Consider the following 22,549-nt stretch of genomic DNA (forward strand, 5'->3'; position numbering starts at 1 on the left):
ATGAGGCATATTCTTCTTCACGCGTGATTGAATTTGTTTTGCAAGTATGTCTTTGAGAATTTTTATATCTGTGTTCTTTGAGGCAACCGGTATATAGTGTTGTTGTGTCCTTGTCTGTTCTTTAATATCATAGAATGAGCTTGGTAGTGTTTCATATCTTTCTGTTTTATAGACTAGTTAGTGTTAGTTCATAAAAGATCTAGTAGAATTCTATAGTGACTCCATCCAGTCCTGGGCTTTCTTCAGATGGAGACTCTTTATTACTGGTTTAAATTTATTGCTCACTACAGATCCATATACCATGTTTCTTCTTGCTATTCTTGACTGAACTTCAGGAGGTTATGTATGTCCAGGAGCTTCCCATTTCTTTCACAATTCCCAGCATTTAGGAATCTAGGTTTTCAGAGTATTCTCTAATGAGTTTGGTTTCATTTCTTAATTATATTAATTTGAGTATTTTGATTACTTTGATGAAGAGTTTATTGATCTAGTTTATATTTTCAAAAAATCTACTCTTTGTATTGATTCTTTGTATTTTTTTATTTCATGTCATTGGTTTAGGATTTCTTTCTGTCTGTTGCTTTTGGTTTTGGCTTGTTTTTGTTTTTCTAAGACCTTTAGAGACATGGTTAAGTTTCTTAGTTGAGATCTCTCAGATTTCTTTGTTTGTGACAGGGTCTTAAGTGGACCAGGCTTTATCAAACCCACTTTGTAACTGAGACTAGCCTTGAAACCCTGATGTCCCTGCATCTGCTCTTCAGATGCTAGGGTCACAGACATGTGACACCACTTCTCCATATCTGTATGTTCAACTTCATAATGCATATTGTAAAACAGAAGATGGATATTTGTTTTGCTAATATTAGCTTTATTTTAAATGTAGAGGAAATAAATTAACTTGATTTGTAATTTAAAAAACGATGGGGTTGGGGATTTAGCTCAGCGGTAGAGTGCTTATCTAGCAAGTGCAAGGCCCTGGGTTCGGTCCCCAGCTCCGAAAAAAAGAAAAAAGAAGAAAAAAAAAAGTAGCAAAAAGTCTCTCTCTTACTGCAGTCCCTAAGCACCCATTTTACTTCTGTGAAAGGATATATTGTTGTTAGTTTCTTATTTTTTCTTTGGATAATTGAGTTGTGCTTTATTGAAATCAGTGAACATATTCTTTTTTGTACTTTATACTTTAGATACACAGATACCAACAAGAACATCCGATTTATACTTTTCTACAACTGTTTTTCTTATTTAAAAAGGATCTTGGAAAGATTTACATATGTCTATGTAAATAACTTCTTTATTAACCCTTTTTGCTTTATCATACAGAAGTATATTATAACTTATTTAACCAGATATCAGTTGATGACATTTCTCGATTGTATCTAATCATTTGCAGTTACTAAAATGTTATTGTGAATGACCTTTTCATACTTAATATTTACAATATACACAATATACAAATATTTGTATTGTAATACAAAGTCCTACAAGTAACATTGCAAGTCAAAGATGTGCAGTTCTGTAAAATATTCCACAGAATCCCTAGTGCACCTCCCCACTTGTGGGCCAGTGCTCTTTTTTTTTTTTTCCGGAGCTGGGGACCGAACCCAGGGCCTTGCACTTCCTAGGCAAGCGCTCTACCACTGAGCTAAATCCCCAACCCCATGGGCCAGTGCTCTTAATCCTGATCCATTTCCCCAGCTGCTGGTTCTTTGCTTTTCACTAGTATTACTTCATTGTTTCCTTTTTGAGCCTTTTTAAATGAAAATGTTGTGATTGTACTGATTTGGTAAAATATATGGAAATAGCTGCTAAGAGGACAGATGTGGAATAGAGAAAATTAAAGAAGTGAGCTTTAGATTTTTACAGTTAACCATTGCCAGGTTTTTTGTTTGTTTGTTTGTTTGTTTTTTGGTTTTTTTTTTTTGTTGTTTTGGTTCTTAAGTTCCTGAGTGTATTTTGTTTTTTCTTTCTAGGTGATGGGAATTGCAATGACACAAGAGGCTTAGAAATCGCAATAAACCAACGTGTTGATGATGCACTCACTTCAAAACTGCCCATGTTTTACTTGGTCAACAGACCTCATATTAGCTTAGTGCCCACTGCATATCCTCTGCAAATAAACTTGGACCATAAATCACTCAGTTTGAATTGGGCACAAGGGGACAATTCTTTGGAGATTGTGGATGGCCTAAGTGGGAAGATCACTGAAAGGTTAGAATTACTACTTTCTCTAATACATACATACATACATACATACAGCAAAAAAGGCATTTTATTGAAATCTTGAAATACAAAACAATTTTGTATATTATTTATTGAATTCTCAACAATTTTTATTGAGTGTGGCCAGTTACTGACATCATATTCATTATAAATTCCTTCTGGGGTAAATAAGAGGTTAGAGCAGTTATATTTTAAGTGATAAAACCAGTGTACAAACCCACGGACTTTGTCTCTGGACCCTGTGTTTGTTAAAAACATTATCTTGTATGAGAATCATAGAATTTGTTCTACTAAATTTGAATTTCTTGATCTGAGATTAGGAATCTGTATTTTTCACATTCTATCTCAAATATTATGAATGTAAGTCTAAGAACATCTATAATGATAGCCATATAAGTTGCATGTGATTTTCCAGTATTTTTCTAAGTCATCCCTATAGTAAGACTTACAAACTGAAATTCTAATTTAGATGTTTTATTTCCAAAGGAATTATTTTTAAACATAATATTCTATACGTTTTAAATATTTCTTTGTACTATTTATTATTGAATAAAAATAAAAACTTCTAGTAGTGTGTTTATACATTTTAAATGAGCAGTGATGTTAAAAGCTTAACACACAGGGGAGGAGAAGCCATTTTTCTTCAGGCCTATAGCTATGGTAAGTTATCTAGGGTCCAGTAAAAACCCTAAACCCACGCACACACATGTAGTTCCAGGTAACCCAGTTTTCTTTTAGTGTGCTCCCACACACACCCAAGTTTACATGCTTTCAATATCTTCCTTGTAGAAGGACATTTAATCAAGACCAGTACAACTATTTCTTGGCATGAATATCATCAAGCATAATACTCTTGGGATGATATGCAAGATAAAGTCAAGAATAATATAGACTACCACAATTAATACATTGTCTGTGCTTTGGATTGTAAATAGGTTCAACTTACACATTTGACTATATTAAAGATACTTTAAAATTCAGGAAATAATGGAATGACAAAATAGAATAAATAAAAATGAAATTAGTATATTTTTTATTATGACCAAGGATCTGCAAATAACAAAAATAAAGTAGTGGATATGTCCGACTATTAGGCTATGTGAATTTTAGTCTCAGAGAGTCTTTATAAAACAAAGAAAGCCCAATCCAGTGGTGTGCTGACCCTGGCACCAGAGAGGAAAAGACAGAGAGGGTCTCTAGGTTCAGACCACCCTGGGCTTCTTAATAAAAGATACTTGGGTTGTTGTTGTTGTTGTTACCGTATTTTTAGATAGTCAAGTTCTATGGACTCTGTCAAAAGAAAAAAAAAAATTAAAGTCAAAGTCTCACTCTTCAACCCTTGCTAGCCTCAGCCATCCTCTGTTTTCATAGAGCGCTGAGGTCGATGCATGTGCCACCATACCCAGCCTCAGAAAGTCTCAGTGTTTGGTTGTTACTGAGTGTTTAGCTTTAGATCTTTCAGTTTCCTGGCTGCTGTAAATGCAGAGTAGGCATGTGTCCGTGGGAAAGGACGTCAAGTCACTAGGTATGTGTATGCCCAGGAATGGTAGAGCTGCTACAGGTTTATTTTTTGTTTTTGTTTTTTGAGGATTTTCCATACTGATTTCCAGAGTGGCTCACCAGAAGTTAGTAAGCGTTCCTCTTTGTCTATGACTTCTCCTGCATTGGTTGTCAGTCACTGTATTTTAGCCACCCTGACAGGAATGTGATGAAATTTACGTTGTCTTCGTTTTCTAAGACACTTGCTATCTGCTAAGTGTGAATAACACTTTTTGAGGTATTTCTTAGCCACTTTTATTTATTATTCACAGAGCCCATTATTAAGTGGGATCATTTCCTTGATTCTTGTTTTGTTGTTGTGTTGGTTTGATTTTTTTGGTTTTTGTTTTGTATTTGAGTTTTGTGTATTCTGTATATTAATTCTGTGTCAGATTTATAGCTCAAAAAGAGTCTCTCCCATTCTGTGGGTTTCTCCATTACTTGCTTGTTTCCTTATTTGTACAAAAGCTACTTAAGCGTTATGAAGTCTTACTTCTCAGTTGTTCACTAATTTTTTTTTGGCAAATGGAGTATTATTAGAAAAATTATTTTCTACACTTCTGTCTTCATGAGGGTTTCTATTTATGGGAGGGGCCGGCCGTCATCATGATGAAGCCAACTCTTATAAAGGCAAACATTTATTTGGGGCTGGCTTACAGGTTTAGAGATTCAGTCCATTATCCTCAAGGCAGTAACATGGTTGTGTGCAGGTAGACATGGTGCTGGAGAAGGAGCTGAGAGTTCTACGTCTTGTTCCAAAGCCAAACAGGAGAAGACTGTCATCCTCAGGTAGCTAGGAGGAAGCTCACAGTGACACGCTTCCTCCAACAAGGCCACTCCCTGGGCTAAGCTTACTTAAACCACCACATATCCTGTATCTTATAATGTACTGCCTATGTTTTCTTCTAGGAGCTTTAGTGTTTCAGGTTTTAAATTGAGATCTTTGATCCACCTGAGTCTAATTTTTGTGCTAAGTGATTAAATTCTAATTTCATTGTTCTGTATGTGGACATCTCATTTTCCCAGCACCATTTGTTTTTTTTTTTTTTGTTTTTTTTGTTTTTTTTTTTTTTACAGTAGTCTTTCCTCATATTCATTGCACAAACGAGTTCTGCTTCCAGAACTCTCCACACTCTGTAGGTATTTTTACAATGTAAGAGCCCCACTTTTGTTTTCTATCCCAAACACTCAACTTCTTTAGGATGGTGTAGAAACCAGGATTTCTGCAAAATTCACTGGATTTTTTATTTGTAATTAAAATTTCTAACACCAAAAAACAAAACAATTTCCTTTGTTCTAGGGATCTAGGGTAATTCAAGCATTTGGGCTAATAGCCACTTATCAATGAGTGCATGCCATGTATGTCTTTCTGTGAGTGGGTTAGCTCACTCAGGATGATATTTTCCAGTTCCAACCATTTGCCTACGAATTTCATAAACTCGTTGTTTTTGATAGCTGAGTAATATTCCATTGTGTAGATGTACCACATTTTCTGTATCCATTCCTCTGTTGAAGGGCATCTGGGTTCTTTCCAGTTTCTGGCTATTATAAATAAGGCTGCGATGAACATAGTGGAGCACGTGTCTCTTTTATATGTTGAGGCATCTTTTGGGTATATGCCCAAGAGAGGTATGGCTGGATCCTCAGGCAGTTCAATGTCCAATTTTCTGAGGAACCTCCAGACTGATTTCCAGAATGGTTTTACCAGTCTGCAATCCCACCAACAATGGAGGAGTGTTCCTCTTTCTCCACATCCTCGCCAGCATCTGCTGTCACCTGAGTTTTTGATCTTAGCCATTCTCACTGGTGTGAGGTGAAATCTCAGGGTTGTTTTGATTTGCATTTCCCTTATGACTAAAGATGTTGAACATTTCTTTAGGTGTTTCTCAGCCATTCGGCATTCCTCAGCTGTGAATTCTTTGTTTAGCTCTGAACCCCATTTTTTAATAGGGTTATTTGTTTCCCTGCGGTCTAACTTCTTGAGTTCTTTGTATATTTTGGATATAAGGCCTCTATCTGTTATAGGATTGGTAAAGATCTTTTCCCAATCTGTTGGTTGCCGTTTTGTCCTAACCACAGTGTCCTTTGCCTTACAGAAGCTTTGCAGTTTTATGCCCAGCACCATTTGTTAAAGAAGCTTTCCTTTTGTCAATGTGTTTTGCCTCTCTGTCAACTATCAGGCGGCTGTCACACACATACAACTAATAATAATAATAATGATAATAATGAGAAGAGGCTATCAGCTTTATATGGTGACATGGGAGAGGCTAGAGGGAAGGAAAGGGATTTTATTTAAATTAAAAACATTTTAAAAAAGAAGCAAGCAGAAAGCAACAAAAGAACTGAGGTTAGGAGGAAGGAGTAGGAAAGAAAGAAAAGGAAAGGAAAAAGGAAAGGAGAAAGGAAAGGAAAAGGGAAAGGGAAGGGTAAGGAAAAAGAAAGGAAGAAAGAGAAAAATACCTAAGTGCTGGAGAGATGGCTTAATGGTTAAAAGTCACTGCTGATTTTGCAGAGGGCAGAAGTTCCCAACACCCACATGGGGTGGATCATAGCCACCTGTAACTCCAAGCCTAGAACTCAAGGAACCACCTGCCTCTACTTCCCAAGTTCTGTGATTAAAGGTGTACACCACCATGCCCAGCTAGTCTCAGTTTTTCCGTTATCTTGTCTGAGCTTTGCTAAGTATTAGGGTTATGAGTGTGATCTACCCATGCGTGTCATAAATCCACCAACCTTACATGAAGCAGATGCATATTGAAACATTACTTCCTCCCCAATGTACACACAAAACTTACAAAGAAAGCTTTGCAATAATCACTACAACAAAAACTCTAGAAGCATTTAAAAGCAGATGACGTATACAGCAGTACTAATTGACATTTTCCTAGAATGTAAGAGTGGCAGCAGAGGTGACACCAGCTTATAAATTCCTGTTCCTGATCACCATTCATTCATGTCGTCATTCCAGTAGAGCACATGAGAAAGGTCTGCTGTGGAGTAAAAGTGAAAAGGAGAACAGTAGATGGTGTGCTCCAGGATAAAACGTAGCTTTATTGACTCGAAATAACTCCCACGGGCCAGGATGACTGTTCATTGTTACTGCCATTGCCAACATCAATGTGCTGGGTTAGAGAAAGTGAGAAACAACCTGTGGGAGAAAGGAGGCAAAACTGCCACTGGTAGGGGGATTTTGAATGTCAAATCCAGCACCTCACAAACACCAGGCACATGTTCCTCTTCTGTGTTCCCCAGTTCTGCTGAAAAGTCCAGACATTTTATAGAAAACCTACCAACAGTATCACAGTAGGAAATGAATATAGAAATCAGTAGATTTCATATACATGACTGCATGCTAACATTTGCTACATAAAAACTACCTCAAAATTGAGTGATTTAAAGCATCAATATATTGTTACTTCTCAATACATGTTTAGATCAGCTGAATGTTCCTTCTGAATCATTTTTGAACTACCTTAGACACCTGGAGTCAGGTGTTAGTCAAAGAAAATGTCACTTTGGTTGATCTCACAAGGAATAGTTGTTCTCTGCCCTTTAGTAGGTTAATCCCAAAACTGTTGCCTGAATGTAGAGGAGTCTGAAGAGAAGGAAACAGGGTTACCCTGAAACCTAGGCTCCGAACTGGCACATTTTCTCCTTGTTCACCATAACAAATCATAAGGCTAGCACAAATTCAAGGGGATGCATGCCTCTGAAAAACTACATGGAAACCAGAAGAATGGAAAGTTTGAATCATCTGTCACAAGAACAGCCAATAAATTATTACGGGGAAAAAGTTACTCAGTAGAAAGGTTTGTGATCTGGAACCCAGTTTTATTAGATTAGACAATGCATACATGTGCGTGCACACACACATACATATATGGATGGTTATAAAGAATGTTTTCTCAATTAAAGTTTGCTTGCAGAGGATGCAGTGTACAGTTTCAGATTTGATCCATGTGTCCCTCTGTCACCTATTGCTCTAGTCACAACTCAGTGGTTGTCATCACTTCAGAGGGCGTTTCCATGCCACCTTTCAGGCAAGCATGGGAGAATCACTGCTTCAGTTTGAATCACCATTGTTTAGTGTTACTTCAAATAATAAAAATATTAAATTCATTGTGTTTTAACTTTGGGTGTAGTACAATAACAAGTTAAATTAGCTCTGACAGCAGTACTCAGAATGCTTCATATCTAAAAGTTTCTCTACATGTATTTTTCTCCCTAATTTGGACTCATAAATATTTATGGACTTTTACTTAATCCTTACAATTGCCAACACAAGTCATTAACTATGTTTACTCTGTGTTCCATTCCTTTCAACTTTAGTTCTCCATTTAAAAGTGGTTTATCAATGGCAAGTCGGCTTTGTAAGGCTGCAATGTTAAGTCGATTTAATCTGCTTGCCAAGGAAGCAAAAACAGATGATTTACTTGAAGCTCGGACATACCACGCAGCTAAGGTAAGGTGATCATAAAAGTACAGATAAAGATAATAATTAAATACATGAGACAGCAAACATTTATTAAACAGCTCTGAGTATAACACATTACAGTACTTATTTTGCATAACAACTTTTTCTTATCCACAGAGAAACAAATGTAATAAAGCTATTTTCTCTGCATGGCATTATTAACTATAGAATGTTAAGTCTTACAATAATTGCTTACATTGCTCATGATAAGTTTAATTCCAGGTCCTAATTTGAATATGATGTAACAAATAATACAGTTTTTTGTCTTTCTAAACAGAATGTTGGGGACAGGAGGGTTGCATTGCTTGTACTTTCAAGGCAAGCACGACAGCACTGAACTAAAGTCATAGTAGATTTTATTTATTAAGCTTTAATTTGATATGGCTTACATATTCATACATCCATTTTATCATTAGTATTTTGATTTTCCTGATTTTAATAATACAGTGTTATATGAAAGTCTTTTTAATTTTGCCAGCACTGGAATAACCAAACAATATTTTTGAGCTATGAAGCAGACATATTAACTATGGGCCTGTATATGTACTCCCACTTATAGCCATATCAACTACAAGCCTATGTAGATATTCCCACATATACTTCTGTCAGTCAGAGTCCTATGTTTACATACCCACAGATAGTTAAATCAACTACAATCCTGTGTATACCCACATAGAGTTACATCAGCTACAAGCCTGTGTACATATTCCCACATACAGTCATACCAGCTACAAGGCTTTGTACATACACCTTCCTAAAACCACATATAAGCTTCTCTGGGTCCTTGCTGTTTTCAGTGATGTAAAGAGGCTATAGGTGTTTTTGTAAAAACAGTATGAAAACAGAACTAGTCAAAAGCACCCTTTCATAACTCTGGAAAAGAATTAAAGTTAGGGAAATAATATCAAAATTATATTTTCTTGAAAAGGTTCTAGGACTTTAAATAAGAATAACAAGTTTATATTCTTGCCTGGAGCTGTTCTCCTTCTCTTGTCTTCATCTCTCTAGTTCAAATGATTTGAATCATAGGTAGTATAGTTACCAGAATTAAGACTCCACTAAAGTCATAGATTTTCTGCCAGAGGCTATAGGCTTGATATGGGGCAGAGGATAACAGTTTGTAGGGTCTTTCTTTTCAGCTTAAGGTACCAAACCTGGTGGAAAATGAATAGGAAAAGCTGGTAAATCCCCTGGCTCAAGTTGGAGTCCTTGTTGGAGGCAAGTGGTAAATCTGTTTACCAAGATGATATGGGAAAACGAAAAGACTGAAATCAATTTGAAATTCTCTTTGTTCTCTGGCTGATAAGAAAACTAGAATCAAGTACAAGATAAGCTCAAAAAAATTAGACAGTGAATGAAAGCCAAAGGATACTTAAGGTATAGATACAATGTTAAATACATCCACTTGTACACGCAAGTTTGCCAGAAGATAGAAGGCCTATGGGTCTCATATGTTTGAGTATGTGTCTGCTGTTAATAATATCGTTTATCTCTTAAGTTATATAGGTACAAGGTTACCTATAACTGGGATGCTAGGCCTACTGTAAAAACAAAAGGGAAAACTGAGGATGAGAGGATAGCATAGCAGTTGAACCTCCCATGAAGACAGATCTCAGTGAAAGCAGGAGAACTTTACAGTAACAACGTAAACATCAGAAATATATGTTCTCGCCACTGTAGCATTAAAATATCAATTAACAGGAGAATGAAATATGGTAAATTGTTATATATTTAGAAATGTTTTCATTTCTGAATTACCAGTGGTTCATAGGAACTAAAAAACTAAGAAATATCTTAGAGTGAGTTAAAAAGCATAATACATTGAAATTAATGGGTATTTAAAGAAGTATGGAAATTGTATAGCTTTAAATGCTTATATTACAAAAGAATCCTAAAATTATTTAAGCTTCCAACTCAAGAAACTGGTTAAAATCAGGGGCATAAATATAAGTAAAATGGGATAAATAATATGTATCAGAGTGGAAATCAATGAAATTTGAAACAAAAATTAATAAAAAATAAATGAAATCTAAAGTTGGTTCATTAAGAGTTAGAATTTGATCTTTTAGTGAGTAAGGGAATACAAGGGAAAACAAATTACCAAAAGCTGGAATAAAGGGTCATCACTACAGACCCCAAGCACTTCCAACAACTATTTGTTTGTTTGTTTGTTTTTGGTTCTTTTTTTCGGAGCTGGGGACCGAACCCAGGGCCTTGCGCTTCCTAGGCAAGTAAGTGGCTCTACCACTGAGCTAAATCCCCAACTCCTTATTTGTTTGTTTTTAATTGGATAGTTTCTTTATTTACATTCAAATGTTATCCTCTTTCCTAGTTTCCCTTCCAGAAAACCCCTATACTATTCCCCCTCCCCCTGCTTCTATGACTGCTCCCTTACCCACCCATTGCCACCTGCCTCCCTACTCTGGCATTCACCTACGCTGGGCAGTCCTTCTTAGAAGGAGGAACAAAACACTCACAGGAGGAAAAATTGTGGAGCAGAGACTGAAGGAAAGGCCATCCAGAGACTGCTCTACCTAGGGATCCATCCCATATGCAGTCACCAAACCCAGTCACTATTGCTGATGCCAAGAAGTGCATGCTGACAGGAGCCTGATAGAGCTGTCTCCTGAGAGGCTCTGCCAGAGCCTGACAGATGCAGAGGTGAATGCTCACAGACAACCACTGAACTGAGAACAGGGTCCCCAGTGGAGGAGTTAGAGAAAGGACTGAAGGAGCTGAAGGGGTTTGTAACCTCATAAGAACAACAATATCAACCAACCAGATCCCCCAGAGCTTACAGGGACTAAACCGCCAACCAAAGAGTACACATGGAGGGACCCATGGCTCCAGCCACATTGTAGCAGAGGATGGCTCTGTCAGACATCAATGGGAGGAGAGGCCCTTGGTCCAACAACTGTTTGTTAACAAGTTAGATGAAACAGACATGCTATTAGACAAACAAAAAATGTCAAAATATGACAATAAATAGATATGCAATTAGAATATCAAATAGAGAAGTTATGAATTGTTACCAAGTTCTTTTCCCATAGAAAATACCAGATGCTAAATTTTATCATATGTAACAGAATTATTATATAAATCCTACAAAATCACTTTCAAATACAGAGATTTTCCTGTTTGATTTACAAGACCAGTATCTTGATGCCCAAACTAACAAAAGCATCACAAAACAATCAAGGTATTCTTTAAAACTTTAAGCCAGGCATGAACTTATCTTAAGTCATAGTTAGTCCTTCTTCGGGGTGGAGCTGGTTACTCCACACTGAGCAGTGTGGAGTGCAGTCACACTGTCAGTGCTCTGAGCCAGGGCTATGGGATTTCCTTCAGCTCTTCATCAGCACCTGCTGCTGTACTTCACACTTTGATGGAGTCTGGCTCTTTACCTAAACCTCATGAACCAGGTACTATTGATGGTTTGGATGGATGAGGCCTCATGTATTATAGTGAGACTGAAAATGGTACAGCCACTTTTGAAAAACAATTTGGCTTGCCCCCTCTCCCGCTGCTCCCCCCTGCCCCGCAAAAGTAAGCATACTTGCCCTGTGACTCCGCAGTACCACTGGCATTTGTAGGAAACAAACTTACATGAGTGTTTATAACAGCATCTCCCTAACAGTAAAAACTGGAAACAGTGCAATTTCATACGCTGGTGAATGGACAGAGGCGATAGATTCATACTGTGTTGTTAACCGACATTGAAAACCAAGCCTGGCATGTGAAATAGCATAGGTTGGAAAATATTATGCTAGCCTGACATAGCAGAGTGCTTACTCACTAATTACTTACTTGAAACTTCCAGAAAACTAAATCTTGAGACCAAAAAATATGTAGCTGCCAGGGGCTAGGGCCAAAGGTAGAGGTAGAGACTGACTGCAGGCCTGCAGGAGGCAGAACGGAAGATGCAGAGGCAGTAGAGGGGCATTACCACTGGGCAGAGTAACATTTGCACATCCCAATAACTTTAACAGAGATCACAGTGGGTACGTTTTATAGTTAACTATATTTTAGTAAAGGTAGCTTTGCAAAGGTATATCGATACTTTTATATGTTTCTTTACATTTTTCTGTTATGAATTTATTTAATCTTAATGTTAAACAACAAGCAAAATTGCCTGCTTAGGCATATCTAGAAAGAATTGTTTTAAATTAGCATAGGAGTTCAGAGGTCTTTCATGAGTTTTTTTTTAAATTTAAAGTTCATCAATGTGAAGTTATTTACTTTGTAGGCCAATTTGATGCAATCAACTTTCTCTCTCTAGTGTCTGTCTGGACCCTATCAAGAAGCTAAGGCATTACTGAAGGCCTACTTGCAGCAGCATGGCTATGGCTCCTGGATTGTGAAGTCTCCCTGTATAGAGCAATTTAGTATGTGAATTAGACAACACGTTGTCAAATTAAAAACCTTTTATTTTTGGTGTGTTTGAGTGGTAAAAATGTTTTAAAACATAGAGACTTTAGCCCTCACAGTGGAAGTTTTGCAACAGCAATGCCCAGGTGTTGCTAAAAATGTGTAAATACCCATGACACCTTGCATTGAGACATTATGCTCCTTTGCCTGTTATAAAAAGAATTACCTAATTAAACATGTAGACATTTCCATTTATTTTTGTAGACACAAAGCAATTACAGTTCTCATGCAGTTTAAGAAACCTTTGACCTTTTAATGGGTTTAAAAGATAATTCATATATCTTGGTCTTTACTTGAAATTTATCTATAGGATGTAATATCCAACATTGTATCTGATATCCCACTGTAGGTTTTTATAATTAAAAGTGAAAGTCAAGAATAAAAATAATACTAACTTAACTGATTTAGCAGGCATTCGGGTGTGTGATCCGTGCCACTCACCCTGCTCGGTGATAGAAAATCAATAATTAGACTGTCACTTGTGGCTCAGGAGTTCATGTACAAACACATACAAATACCGCAAAACCCTATTCACATTAGGAAAGAATCTGGTAAATGATTATGATTTTAAGTGGCATATAGGATTTATAACATATGTAATTTACTTCTTTATAATTAGACTAATAGAGATTTTTAATTTATAGGGTAATAAAGCAATATTGAGCATATTATATATCTTTGTTTCGACAGTAGTTAGATGGAAGGGACAGCTTAATCACGTAGTATTTTTACTTTATTCTTTTTCAGCCAGCTTTATCAAGCATTATTAGTTCTTAAGTTTATCCCTCTCATCTTACCTAAGTCTCTACTAAATGTATGAGTCCCCTTCACCCTACACAGACTGGTAGTTGTCTCAACTCTAAATCTGTGCTGAAACTATTCTGTAAAGACACGTGTCCCTGGGTGGGTAGTCTAAACTCTCCTTAGGAGGTTGAACCATGGGAATTTGCACTTTTAAATGATAGAAATGATTAAAATATGAGCAGTTTCTTATGGATCAATGTAAACATATTAGCAAATTACATCTCGGTTGTATGATACTTACTATTTTTGTTTATTTCTCTAGTTGACATTTTCTTGTAAATATTTTTTAATCTCTTTTTCTTATAAGCTGCTTCCTGTAATGGAAAATTTCATTTTTTTAAAACTTTGCTACATAATAGTAAAATTGCCTTTGAAAACTCAAAATGCTTCACCTTCTCTTGTACCATCTGGGAAAGCAGATGATTAGTCTCTGAAATCTCCTTAGGCAAGGATCCAAGAGCCGTCCTGCGAGGGCAGTCAATAGAAATAGGATCTCTTTTCTTAAGTTTGCAGTTTTGAGGGGAAAATAAGTCAAATATAACCCAGTTGCTTTATAGACAGAATTCATTTTTTTTAAAGTTAAAGATTTTATTTTGAGTTATTTGGTGGGGGCGGGGGGCATGAGCACATGAAGTGCAGGTACCCATAGAGTCCATAAGAGGGTGTCAGATCCCCTGGAGCTGGAGTTACAAGTGACTGTGAGCTAGCTGCCTGATGTCGGTTCAGGGGATCAAACTCCTGTCTTCTGCAAGACATACGTTTAACTGCAAAGCCATTTCACCAGCCCTCGGGAGAACTGTTTACCTATAACCTAGTCACTGAATGTGTCTAGATACTATTTCTACCTATAGAAGTTTTGGTTTAGAGAACAGAGTCTATGTACAGTTCAGGTCCCAGGGGAGATTTTATAAGGACTCAGGAGAAGGCAATAGGTATAAGGCAGGGAGCTAACAGAATGGGGAGGAAATAAACCATTGACTGTGACTACTGTAAGGATTTAATCTTCCAGCTCAAGTTCTTTTTTATTACTTTTATCTTTACAGTCCATTCACTGCCCCCATCCTAGCCTGCCCTTCCACAGTTCCTCATCACATTCTTCTTCCTCCTGTCTCCAAGAGGAAGCCCCCCTCCCATGCCAGTCCTCCCCAATCCCCAGGGCCTCAAGTCTCTCAAGAGTTAAGCACATCTCCCATTGAGGCAAACCAGGCAGTCCTCTGCTGTATATGTGTTGGGGGCCTCAGACCAGCTACAGTATGCTGCCTGGTTGGTGGCTCAGTGTCTGAGACATCTCAGGGGTCTGGGGTAGCTGAGACTGCAGGTTTTCTTATGGGGTAGCCCTCCTCTTCAGCTTCTTCCAGCCTTTCCCTAATTCAACCACAGGGACCCCCCAGCATTAGTCCAGTGGTTGGGTATAAGTATCTGAGTCTGTCTCAAGTCAGCTGCTTGTTGGGCCTCTCAGAGGACAGCCATGCTAGGATCTTGTCTGTTAGCACACTGTAACATTAGTAATAGTGCCAGGCCTTAGAGCCTCCCCTTAAGCTGGATCCCAATTAGGGTTGGTCACTGGACCACACACCTATACAGCAGAGGACTGCCTGGTCTGCCTCAGAGCTGCCCTGCCTATCTACTGGAGGTGGACTCTATGAGTTCCTTCTCCCCACTCTTAGGCATTTCATTTAAGGTCCCTTTGAGTCCTGAGAGTCTTTCACCTTCCAAATCTCTGGTACTTTCTAGAGGGTCTCCCCCACCTCCACCCCCAGGTTGCATATTTCCATTCTGATGACCCTCAGGGCTTCTCTCCTGTCTCTCCACCTCACCCATACCTGATCATGTTCCTCTTTCTTTTCTCTTTGCTTTTCTTTCTTCCTTCCTTTCTTAAATTCTGTGGGTTATTCTGGGTATTCTTTACTATTTGTATAATATTCACTTATTAGTGATTACTTGCCATGCATGTCCTTTGATGTCTAGGTTTCCTCATTCAGGATGATATTTTCTACTTCCATCCATTTGTCTGCAAAATTCATGTTGTCCTCATTCTTACTAGCTGAATAGTATTCCACTGTATAAACATACCACAATTTCTGTATCCATTCTTTCATTGTGGGACATCTGTGTTGTTTTCAGGTTCTGACTATAAGGTTGCTATGAACATCATACAGCACTGTAGGTTGATATTATGCAGTTGAAGGCAGACACAAGATAAAACAAGGTCTGTCATTAGATGAGAAGGAAGGGAGGCAGGAACAAAGTTTTAGAAGGAAAGGGAGAGACAGAAAGGAAGAGGCAACATGGAAGCAGATGTAAATGATCCATTGCCATGCATCTATACATAGATACAGCTAGTTAAGAATATTTCTTAAAGGATGGATTTCTATACATCAATTTATCTTATCTAGGTGGGTGGTTTATATCTTTATCAATTGGTTGTGAGTTTATTGTATGGATATATTGTGGATTGAAAATTTAACATATAGTCTAATAGTTAGGTTGCAGTTTGTTGAGTCTTGATTTTACCAGGTACCTGGAACCAGAGAGTTTGAGGCTAGTAGAGAGCCACCAGGAGATATATTAACCAGAGATAAATTATGGTTAATTCCATATGGCCCCATGGGTGCCAGAACTAACTCTAGGGACCAATGTGGCAAGATGCCACACTGGAACAGCTTGGCTGGCAAATCACCTGGGTCTGAGAGTACTTGGGGGCAGCATGGAGCCACTGAGATAAAGACACCCCACAGTGTCATGTGGCCCTATGGGTGCTGGCACTAGCACAGGCTAAAAGGATATAATTTTTTTATCTTTATTAACTTGAGTATTTCTTATTTACATTTCGATTATTATTCCCCTTCCTGGGTTCCAGGCCAACATCCCCCTAACCCCTCTCCCTCCCCTTCTATATGGGCTTCCCCTCCCTATCCTCCCCCCACTACCACCCTCCCCCAACAATCACATTCACTGGGGGTTCAGTCTTAGCAGGACCAAGGGCTTCCCCTTCCACTGGTGCTCTTACTAGGATATTCATTGCTACCTATGAGGTCAGAGTCCAGGGTCAGTCCATGTATAGTCTTTAGGTAGTGGCTTAGTCCCTGGAAGCTCTGGTTGCTTGGCATTGTTGTTCATAAGGGGTCTCAAGCCCCTTCAAGCTCTTCCAGTCCTTTCTCTAATTCCTTCAACGGGGGTCCCGTTCTCAGTTCAGTGGATTGCTTCTGGCATTCGCCTATGTATTTGCTGTATTCTGGCTGTGTCTCTCAGGAGAGATCTACATCCAGTTCCTGTCTGCCTGCACTTCTTTGCTTCATCTATCTTGTCTAATTGGATGGCTGTATATGTATGGGCCACAGGTGGGGCAGGCTCTGAATGGGTGTTCCTTCAGCCTCTGTTCTAAACTTTGCCTCCCTATTCCCTGCCAAGGGTATTCTTGTTCCGCTTTTAAAGAAGGAGTGAAGCATTTGCATTTTGGTCATCCTTCTTGAGTTTCATGTGTTCTAGGGTAATTCATGTGCATCTAGGGTAATTCAAGCATTTGGGCTAATAGCCACTTATCAGTGAGTGCATACCATGTGTGTTTTTCAGTGATTGGGTTACCTCACTCAGGATGATATTTTCCAGTTCCATCCATTTGCCTATGAATTTCATAAGGTCATGTTTTTGATAGCTGAGTAATATTCCATTGTGTAGATGTACCACATTTTCTGTATCCATTCCTCTGTTGAAGGGCATCTGGGTTCTTTCCAGCTTCTGGCTATTATAAATAAGGCTGCGATGAACATAGTGGAGCACGTGTCTTTGTTATATGTTGGGGCATCTTTTGGGTATATGCCCAAGAGAGGTATAGCTGGGTCCTCAGGTAGCTCAATGTCCAATTTTCTGAGGAACCTCCGAACTGGTTTCCAGAATGGTTGTACCAGTCTGCAATCCCACCAACAATGGAAGAGTGTTCCTCTTTCTCTACATCCTCTCCAGCATCTGCTGTCACCTGAGTTTTTGATCTTAGCCATTCTCACTGGTGTGCGATGAAATCTCAGGGTTGTTTTGATTTGCATTTCCCTGATGACTAAAGATGTTGAACATTTCTTTAGGTGTTTCTCAGCCATTCGGCATTCCTCAGCTGTGAATTCTTTGTTTAGCACGGAACCCCATTTTCTATTAGGGTTATTTGTCTCCCTGTGGTCTAACTTCTCGAGTTCTTTGTATATTTTGGATATAAGCCCTCTATTTATTGTAGGATTGGTAAAAATCTTTTCCCAATCTGTTGGTTGCCGTTTTGTCCTAACCACAGTGTCCTTTACCTTACATAAGCTTTGTAGTTTTATGAGATCCCATTTGTCGATTCTTTTTTTTTTTTTTTTTTTGGTTCTTTTTTTCGGAGCTGGGGACCGAACCCAGGGCCTTGCGCTTCCTAGGTAAGCGCTCTACCACTGAGCTAAATCCCCAGCCCCCCATTTGTCGATTCTTGATCTTAGAGCATAAGCCATTGGTGTTTTGTTCAGGAAATTTTCTCCAGTGCCCATGTGTTTGAGATTCTTCCCCACTTTTTGTTCTATTAGTTTGAGTGTATCTGGTTTGATATGGAGGTCCTTGATCCACTTGGACTTAAGCTTTGTACGGGGTGATAAGCATGGATTGATCTACATTCTTCTACGTGCTAACCTCCAGTTGAACCAGCACCATTTGCTGAAAATGCTATCTTTTGTCCACTGGATGGTTTTGGTCCCTTTGTCAAAAATCAAGTGACCATAGGTGTATGGGTTCATTTCTGGGTCTTCAATTCTATTCCACTGGTCTATCTGTCTGTCTCTGTACCAATACCATGCAGTTTTTATCACTATTGCTCTGTAATACTGCTTGAGTTCAGGGATAGTGATTCCCCCAGAAGTCCTTTTATTGTTGAGGATAGTTTTAGGAATCCTGGGTTTTTTGTTATTCCAGATGAATTTGCAAATTGTTCTGTCTAACTCTCTGAAGAATTGGATTGGTATTTTGATGGGGATTGCATTGAATCTGTAGATCGCTTTTGGTAAAATGGCCATTTTTACTATGTTAATCCTGCCAATCCATGAGCATGGGAGATCTTTCCATCTTCTGAGGTCTTCTTCAATTTCTTTCTTCCGAGACTTGAAGTTCTTAACATACAGATCTTTTACTTGCTTGGTTAAAGTCACACCGAGGTATTTTATATTGTTTGGGACTATTATGAAGGGTGTCGTTTCCCTAATTTCTTTTTTTTTTTTTTTTGGTTCTTTTTTTTTTCGGAGCTGGGGACTGAACCCAGGGCCTTGCGCTTCCTAGGTAAGCGCTCTACCACTGAGCTAAATCCCCAGCCCCTCCCTAATTTCTTTCTTGGCTTGTTTCTCTTTTGTGTTGAGGAAGGCTACTGATTTATTTGAGTTAATTTTATACCCAGCCACTTTGCTAAAGTTGTTTATCTGGTTTAGTAGTTCTCTGGTGGAACTTTTGGGATCGCTTAAATATACTATCATATCATCTGCAAATAGTGATATTTTGACTTCTTCTTTTCCAATCTGTATCCCCTTGATCTCCTTTTGTTGTCTGATTGCTTTGGCTAGAACTTCAAGAACTATATTGAATAAGTAGGGAGAGAGTGGGCAACCTTGTCTAGTCCCTGATTTTAGTGGGATTGCTTCAAGTTTCTCTCCATTTAGTTTAATGTTAGCAATTGGTTTGCTGTATATGCCTTTTACTATGTTTAGGTATGGGCCTTGAATTCCTATTCTTTCCAGGACTTTTGTCATGAAGGGGTGTTGAATTTTGTCAAATGCTTTCTCAGCATCTAATGAAATGATCATGTGTTTTTTTTCTTTCAGTTTTTTAATATAATGGATTATGTTGATGGTTTTCCTTATATTAAACCATCCCTGCATGCCTGGGATGAAGCCTACTTGATCATGGTGGATGATTGTTTTGATGTGCTCTTGGATTTGGTTTGCCAGAATTTTATTGAGTATTTTTGCATCAATATTCATAAGGGAAATTGGTCTGAAGTTCTCTTTCTTTGTTGGGTCTTTGTGTGGTTTAGGTATAAGAGTAATTGTGGCTTCATAGAAGGAATTCGGGAGTGATCCATCTGTTTCAATTTTGTGGAATAGTTTGGATAATATTGGTATGAGGTCTTCTATGAAGGTCTGATAGAATTCTGCACTGAACCCGTCTGGACCTGGGCTCTTTTTGGTTGGGAGACCTTTAATGACTGCTTCTATTTCCTTAGAAGTTATGGGGTTGTTTAACTGGTTTATCTGTTCCTGATTTAACTTCAGAATCTGGTATCTGTCTAGGAAATTGTCCATTTCCTACAGATTTTCAAGTTTTGTTGAATATAGGCTTTTGTAGTAGGATCTGATGATTTTTTTTGAATTTCCTCTGATTCTGTATTTATGTCTCCCTTTTGATTTCTGATTTTGTTAATTTGGACACACTCTCTGTGTCCTCTCGTTAGTCTGGCTAAGGGTTTATCTATTTTGTTGACTTTCTCAAAGAACCAACTTTTGGTTCTGTTGTTTTTTTTTTTTCTTTTTTTCTGTTTTTCTTTTTTTCTCTTTTTTCTTTTTTTCGGAGCTGGGGACTGAACTCAGGGCCTTGTGCTTGCTAGGCAAGCACTCTACCACTGAGCTAAATCCCCAACCCCCTGTTGATTCTTTCTATGGTCCTTTTTGTTTCTACTTGGTTGATTTCAGCTCTGAGTTTGATTATTTCCTGCCTTCTACTCCTTCTGGGTGTATTTGCTTCTTTTTGTTCTAGACGTTTTAGGTGTGCTGTCAAGCTGCTGATATATGCTCTTTCCTGTTTCTTTCTGCAGGCACTCAGAGCTATGAGTTTTCCTCTAAGCACAGCTTTCATTATGTCCCATAAGTTTGGGTATGTTGTACCTTCATTTTCATTAAATTCTAAGAAGTCTTTAATTTCTTTCTTTATTTCTTCCTTGACCAGGTTATCATTGAGTAGAGCATTGTTCAACTTCCATGTATATGTGGGCATTCTTCCCTTATTGTTACTGAAGACCAGCTTTAGCCTGTGATGGTCTGATAGGATGCATCGGATTATTTCTATCATTCTGTATCTGTTGAGGCCCGTTTTATGACCTATTATATGGTCAGTTTTGGAGAACGTATCATGAGGAGCTGAGAAGAAGGTATATCCTTTTGTTTTAGGATAGAATGTTCTATAAACATCTGTTAAGTCTATTTGGTTCATGACTTCTCTTAGTCTGTCTACGTCTCTGTTTTTAATTTCTGTTTCCATGATCTGTCCATTGATGAGAGTGGGGTGTTGAAATCTCCTACCATTATTGTGTGAGGTGCAATGTGTGTTTTGAGCTTTAGTAAGGTTTCTTTTATGTATGTAGGTGCCCTTGTATTTGGAGCATAGATATTTAGGATTGAGAGTTCATCTTGGTGGATTTTTCCTTTGATGAATATGAAGTGTCCTTCCTTATCCTTTTTGATGACTTTTAGTTGAAAATCGATTTTATTCGATATTAGAATGCCTACTCCAGCTTGCTTCTTCAGACCATTTGTTGGAAAATTGTTTTCCAGCCTTTTACTCTGAGGTGTCTGGACTATGGGGGGTCTGCCATAAGAGTGCCCCTATCTTCCGGTTCCCAGAGGACGTATACAGTTTCCTCTTGGTCCAGGGATGTGGGCAGGGGTGGGCAGTAGTGGTGGTCTCTCCCACTCTGCAGTCTCAGGAGTGCCCACCTGTCTGGACTGTGAGCTCTCTCTCCCAAGGGGTTTGGAAGCAGTGAGCTGTGGGCCGGGATCAGCGAGAGGATATAAATTGTTAAAATACTTACAGCAATAGAGCACTTGTCCCTCTGGTATGATGGAACATCTTTGGGTATGTGCCCGAGTGGTATAGCTGGGTCATCAGGTAGTCTATTTCCAATGTTCTGAGGACCCACCAGATTGAGTTCCATAGTGGTTGTACCAGTTTGCAATCCCACCAGCAATGGAGGAGTGTTTGTCTTTCTATACATCTTTGCCAGCATCTGCTGTCACCTGAGTTTTTGATCTTAGCCATTCTGATTGGTGTGAGGTAGAATCTCAGGGTCATTTTGATTTGTATTTTCCTGATCACTAAGGACTTTGAACATTTTTTTAAGTGCTTCCCGGCCATTTGAGATTCCTCTGTTGTGAATTCTCTGTTTACTCCATTTTTAAATTGGGTTATTTGGGGTTTTTTTGGAGGTTAGCTTCTTGGGTTCTTTATGTCTTTTGGATAACAGCCCTCTATCAGATGTGAGTGAGTTTAGTGAAGGTATTGTTACCATTCTGTAGGTTGCTGATTTGTCCTGTTGACTGTTTTGTTTTTTGTTTTTGTTTTTTAACCTTACAGAAGCTTTTCAGTTTCGTGAGGTCCCATTTACCAATTATTGATCATAGAGCATAAGCCGTTGGAGTTCTGTTTAGGAAATTTTCCTCTGTGACAATGGTTCAAGGCTCTTTCCCACTCTCTCTTCTATGCGATTCAGTGTACCTGGTTTATAGTGTAGTGGTCCTTGATCCACTTGGACTTGAGCTTTGTGCAAGGTGATAAATATAGATCTATTTTCATTTTTGTACATGCAAACCACCATTTAGACCAGCACCAGTTATTGAAGATGCTTTCTTTTTTCCCATTGTATGTTTTTAGATTCTTTGTCAAAGATCAAGTATCCATAAAATTATGGGCTTATTTCTGGATGTTTGATTCTATTCCATTGATCAACCTGTCTGTCTCTGTACCAATAACATGTCGTTTTTTATCCCTATTGCTCAGTAATACAGTTTGAGGTCAGAGGTGGTGATTCCCCCATAAGTTATTGTATTGTTAAGAATTGTTTTTGCGATCCTGTTTTCCTTTTTCCATATGAAATTGAGAATTGCTCTTTCCATGTCTGCGAACTGTGTTGGAATCTTGATGGGGAATTTCACTGAATCTATAGATTTCTTTTGGGAGGATGGCCATTTTTATTATAATCCTACCAATCCATGAGCATGGGAAACCTTTCCATCTTCTCAGGTCTTTTTCAATTTCTGTTTTCAGGTATTTGAATTTCTTGTCTCATAGATCTTTCACTTGCTTGGTAAGAGT

General features: G+C 38.4%; 1 protein-coding gene across 7 annotated transcripts in view; it reads left to right on the forward strand.

Annotated features, from left to right (window-relative positions):
* Adad1 (adenosine deaminase domain containing 1) overlaps positions 1-22,549 on the forward strand; it is a 58,166-nt gene that overhangs the window by 21,316 nt on the left and 14,301 nt on the right. For 4 of the 7 annotated variants that reach the window (XM_087619250.1, XM_087619267.1, XM_087619243.1 and 1 more), the window contains 3 exons: positions 1,968-2,205; positions 8,086-8,218; positions 12,510-12,615. In XM_087619250.1, coding sequence (XP_087475376.1) covers positions 1,968-2,205; positions 8,086-8,218; positions 12,510-12,615 — 477 coding nt within the window. Of the gene's footprint in view, positions 1-1,967; positions 2,206-8,085; positions 8,219-12,509; positions 12,664-22,549 lie in introns of those variants that run through there. The other 3 variants (XM_087619260.1, XM_087619244.1, NM_001006977.2) reach the window with 1 other exon arrangement.

The sequence above is a fragment of the Rattus norvegicus genome, chromosome 2, assembly GCF_021556685.1.
Source record: "Rattus norvegicus strain SHRSP/BbbUtx chromosome 2, alternate assembly SHRSP_T2T, whole genome shotgun sequence".
Taxonomy (NCBI): Eukaryota; Metazoa; Chordata; class Mammalia; order Rodentia; family Muridae; genus Rattus; species Rattus norvegicus.